Genomic DNA, 5,386 nt, shown 5'->3' on the forward strand with positions numbered 1-5,386 from the left:
AATTTTAAAAAAGAGAAAAAAATTTAAATTTTGAAAAAAAATTTCCTTTTTTCAGGGGTAAATATAAAAAAAAAAGATTTTTTTTTTTTTTTTTTTTTTTTTTTTTTTTTTTTTTGGCTTTATTGTTTTCTGGACAAAATTTGCACCACCACTTTCGTGTTCCTGGTAAAAATACCTTTAATTTGATGTATAGGTTGACTAGGTTTGGATAAGTCCTTCTATGGGGTCAGAAACACAGACATACACACAGACGACACCGAAGCGAATACAATAGCCCGTCCCTTATACCTTTTTTTTTTATTACTATCGTAATAATAAAGGAAGAACGGGCTAAAAAGGAACTTTTCAGTCTAATTTCGGCAGTATAAACACATAAACAGGGTATATTCATTCCTATATTATTTTACGGGATCTTACCTTAACCAAAGGATTGGTATCATCTGCCTGACTGCCCCGGGTAAACCTGTCCGCCATTGCGCCACTAAGCGGCAAATATAACGCATGCGCACTAGCGAATTCCTGCGCCTCTCTCTGTCGCTCCCATTCTGTCATGGAGGGGGGCTGAATTTGAACCAGTCGGTCTGAAATGAAAAAAAAAAAAAATCAATATCGTCCCGAGAGGGAAGAGAGAAGGAAGACAGAAGAGGAGAAAGCCAGCCGTTCCGAGAACAAACCTTATCTGTTTAGGATAAAGTTCGGTCTCACGAGAATCTTCCAAGGCAGTCGAACTACCCTTCAAGATAACTAGGCTGGCATAACTCACCTTTGTCCTAAACAGAGAGTAGACCAGTGTCTAGCTGTGGGACTATAAACAGGGAGGAGAACAGCTAGCCCTAACCAGCCTAGCTAGCTGGCAGTTTTCAAAGGGTTCTCCCTGCTTTTAAAGAACAAGCACAAGTCCTCACGATAGTTGACTGCGGTTCAGGACGAGCCAATTAAACATGACTAGAGACAATCACCCCGGTGTATGGCAGAAAAAAAAAGATAACCTTTCTTCATTCTGCCATCACCATTCGGCTACAGCTGAAGCCGCCACAACCTGCCTCGGTGGTGTAGTGGTCAAGGCGCTCGCCTGGTAAACAGGAGGGCGTGGGTTCAATCCCAGCCGAGGTATGGAACTTTATCCTCAATATAAATTGAGAATTTGACCACAATAATAGTAGTAGCCTACTGCTGGAGTAAAGGGACTTTTCAGTCCTATGCGAGCAGTATAAATAAGCACTATTATTAAAACAACAACAATACTGATAAAATTCCTTCATCCCTAAACGACTCAAACTCACCTTTAACTCCCAGCTTAACGAAGGTAATATACTGTTCATATCGTTTCTGTTTCTCCGGATCATTCGCGAACGGTCGAAACGTACTCCCAACTGAATGCCCTTCCTTTGCTAAGATTCTGTTTTCTCCCTGGGGCCTCTCCTTTGTCTCTGCCATTGTAGTATCTAAAAACAAAAACAAACAAACTGAGTGTAGTAATCAATACCTATGAGTAGGTCTATCTCTTTGAGATTATCCTGTAGTAAGCCAACTCCCCCTCTCTGGGGTCCTTAGGGCCCCCGGGCTTAGGTTTGGGCTCTCGGGGGGCCCTAGTACCAGTGGGGGCGAGGCTGGTGTCGTACCGACTCATGTCCTCAGTGGCGTAGATGTCGTCGTCTTCCACCTCGAACGCTCCCACACCAAACGCCTGGAGAAAAAATTAAATAAAATAATAATAATAAAAAAAAGAAACCTGTAGAATCCTCCGTAATTCCTAAACATCCAAGAGTAGAATACTTACCATTCGTCCCATAATCACATTACATATACTTACCGGAAGGCAAACCTGCACGTGAAGCAGAAGTCCCCTAGAGCAGCGGTTCTTAACCTTTTATCGCCCGCGTATCCCTTGCGTACCCGGGTTTAGTCTCACGAACTACGTTATTCTTTTGTCTGCCATTACACAATTTTTTTTTCAGTACCCCCAAAGGGTCTCTCGCGTACCCCCAGGGGTACGGGGGTACCCCCGGTTGAGAATCGCTGCCCTAAAGTGACTGGTATTACACACCCCACGCTAGGGTAGAAACCACCACTTGCGTAGGCCAAAACCAAGTGAAAACCCCAAAATAATGAAAATAAAGAAGTAAACAAGTGCACATAGTGATAAAGAAGTAAACGCACGTAATTTTATTCCACAGTACCTGGCCATGTATTTTGATCTTCTTGTTGTTTCGTCCGATGAACGTAACGCCGGAATCCTGAGCCTCATTTCGACCGGGTGGCTCATCCAGATCACATGTATTTTGATCTTCTTGTTGTTTCGTCCGATGAACGTAACGCCGGAATCCTGAGCCTCATTTCGACCGGGTGGCTCATCCAGATCGAACAAATTGAATCCGCGCTTCTCACTCGATAATACAGGCTTCCGGTCCAACCCTGTAGGATAATATTGAAGAAATAGGAAAACCAACAGTACTTCTCATTTATCGCCATCAATATTTTTACACTGGTAATGCCGCCACTGGTCACTGCTCGATTAAAGTAGCTACTCAGTTGTCATCACGAGGCTGAGTGCACCCCGAACTCTAAAAAAAAAAAAAAAAAAAAAAAAAAAAAAACTTTGCGAAGGCCCCCCAACCACAAAAAAAAAAAAAAAAAAAAAAAAAAAAAACTTCGGCTACATCGGGAATCGAACCCAGGACGTCCGGCGTGTAAGCCTAGTGTGATACTCGGCCACGGAGGCTACGGTAGAATCACACTATCACGTCACGTGAGCTCACATGAGCTTATGGGGAGTCAGAAAGATGCAGTTCAGAATTTTCCCATAATATTGTATGTGATTTCGTCCAGGACAGATACACTAGTATCACGTCACGTGGTATTCTACATTTAGTTGTCTTACCTTTATATCCAAGACCAAACTCATCATCCTTCGGTTTCACCAAATATTGCACATACTCATTCGGCGCATATGTAAATCCACTCTCACACTCCTCTTCCTCCTCCTCCTCCTCTTCTTCTTCCTGCCCTTTCCCGGCTTGGTCACCGGGCATCGCACACCCGTACACTTTGGGTTACATTTAGTTGTCTTACCTTTATATCCAAGACCAAACTCATCATCCTTCGGCTTCACCAAATACTGCACATACTCATTCGGCGCATACGTAAATCCACTCTCACACTCCTCTTCCTCCTCCTCCTCTTCTTCCTGTCCTTTCCCGGCGGTCCCTTCCCGGTCACCGGGCATGGCACACCCGTACACTTTGGGCCGGGAAAGGTCGCGGGCGGTGGCGGCTTGTTTTTCTCGCCGGGAAAGGCGCGGCCCGATGCCCTGGCCTGGTTTCCAGCCCATGCGACGCAGGAGCTTCATCCCGATAGTATCCCTGAGGAAACGGAAACATTAAAATAATTACCCCAGTGTACTCAAGAGATAAGCGATAGGTCGCGGGTTCGATTCCCACCACGGGCGAACTTTACCCTAAACAGATAAGTGGTGTAGAACCAAAATCAATGGTGTAGTGGTTAGCGCGTTGGACTTTGGATCTGGAGGTTGGTGGTTCGAGTCCAAGTCAAGTCATAAAATTTATCTAGGTGTAATAATTGGAGAACAACTTTGTCTGGCTGGGGGACGTTAAACAGGGAGTATACCAGCCTGAATTTCCCTTGAGAAATAGCTAAGGTTAAGTGCGAAGGACATCCACCCCATCTGAACACGGGAAAAGACAAAGAAGAAAAGAAAGACACTACTCACGGTACAGGCTCTAACAAGGTTTCCAGGACAGGCACGCCAGGTATAGTTCCTCCACTTGTAAAATTTGTAGCCAAAACCAAATGTCAGCTCAAAGCAATCACCCTAGTTAGGGCTGATTGAGAGGCTGACGAAAAACGCCAACCCCGTCTGAACAGGGGAAAAGACGAAGAAGAAAAGAAAGACACTACACGGTACAGGCTCCAACAAGGTTTCCAGGACAGGCACGCCAGGTATAGTTCCCGTTCCCTGACCCCTCTGTCTTCTCGCTCCTTCAGCATTGGCCTCATAACTGGACGCTATTTGAATCCGTTTGGGAGCAATACCAAATTCGGCCATGTCTTCTTCATCCATGAAATGTTCCGGTAGTTGGGCGGAGGACTGAATAGTGGCCGCGCGTTCTGAGCGTGAAGATTTGAATGTGCTCGGGGTCCAACCTGAGGAGAAGAATATTAGGAATAATTTCACAGCTAGAAGCTATAGTTAATTTTACAAAAATATATAATAAATCAAAAGAATAGAATAAACCCTGTAACCTGAGAAGATTAGAGTAGAATACACCCTGTTCAAACTGTCAGAATGTGCGGTTCAGCTGTTATTTAAGGTTAAGGTCAAAATTTTCAAAAGCTCAGGACCAAAGTTCTGCTATTTATGGCTATAGGGTCAAAATGCTTAAAAGAAGTTTGAGGTTCTCAGGACTTTCCCTTTACCCTCAGGTCACAAAGAGTGTAATTTAGGTAGAAATAACTGGGAAAGTAACCAACAAGCAAAATAATTAATTAATTAGGTAAGCAGGTTAGTATTAATTAGGTTATAGAATATGTAAGCAAAATAATGTTCCCAACAAGAAAATGCTCATGTCTCATGTCTATGTGAGTAAATACCTTCAAGAGATCCCACAGTGTTACAAAACCCCGCACTAAATCCTCCCGTGAAAGCCCCATGAAATCTTCTCTTTCCATGTTTATCGGTCGCAATCTGATCTTGTACGTTGATGGGTTTCCTTGCTTGAACTTCATCTGAAAAAAAGAGAGATGGTTCAAAAATTAGTGGCAGAACTTACACACATCATTTAGCCCCAACATCTTTCTTTGTTTGTTTGTTTCTTTGTGGTGTGTGTGTGTGTGTGTGTGTGTGTGTGTGTGTGTGTGTGTGTGTGTGTGTGTGTGTGTGTGTTTTTCCTTGGGAGTGAAGCCTTTATTTTGAATAGGTTCAAGATCTTTGTATAACTGCTAAGGTTTCAAATCCTAATTTAATAATGTTTCATTCAGCAACCATGGGAAGATATTTTTGGTAGGTACATTATTAAGCACCTGTGCCACAGGGGTGGAAATACTTCCTTGAAGTAATGCAAAAGTGGTACCAAAGAAGGTACAGCAAACTTGAAAAAAAAAAAAAAAAAAAAAAAATCGGTTGTGGCGCAGTGGGAATAGGTGGAAAATCTTGGAAAAGTAGACTGGAAATTTTGAAAAATTGGACTGGAAAACCGGGAAAAGTCAGGGAATTTTATTTTTCCATTTTGGTAGACACCCTGTAGAGAGGGAGGGAGGGAGAGAGAGAGAGGGAGAGAGAGGGAGGGAGAGAGGGAGGGAGAGAGAGAGGGAGGGAGAGAGGGAGGGAGAGAGGAAGGGAGGGAGAGAGAGAGGGAGAGAGGGAGGG

General features: G+C 43.7%; 1 protein-coding gene across 1 annotated transcript in view; it reads right to left on the bottom strand.

Moving 5' to 3' along the window:
- Positions 1–4,812, bottom strand: part of LOC103514370 (G patch domain-containing protein 1 homolog) — a 12,233-nt gene extending 7,421 nt beyond the window's left edge. The window contains 9 exon segments of the mRNA XM_026827368.1: positions 418–581; positions 1,284–1,445; positions 1,558–1,687; positions 2,181–2,213; positions 2,216–2,415; positions 3,073–3,362; positions 3,921–4,164; positions 4,612–4,746; positions 4,791–4,812. Of these exon segments, the coding sequence (XP_026683169.1) occupies positions 418–581; positions 1,284–1,445; positions 1,558–1,687; positions 2,181–2,213; positions 2,216–2,415; positions 3,073–3,362; positions 3,921–4,164; positions 4,612–4,746; positions 4,791–4,812 (1,380 nt within the window).
- Positions 4,813–5,386: the final 574 nt, after the last annotated feature.

This window comes from Diaphorina citri, unplaced genomic scaffold (genome assembly GCF_000475195.1).
Source record: "Diaphorina citri unplaced genomic scaffold, Diaci psyllid genome assembly version 1.1 scaffold1128, whole genome shotgun sequence".
Classification (NCBI taxonomy): domain Eukaryota; kingdom Metazoa; phylum Arthropoda; class Insecta; order Hemiptera; family Psyllidae; genus Diaphorina; species Diaphorina citri.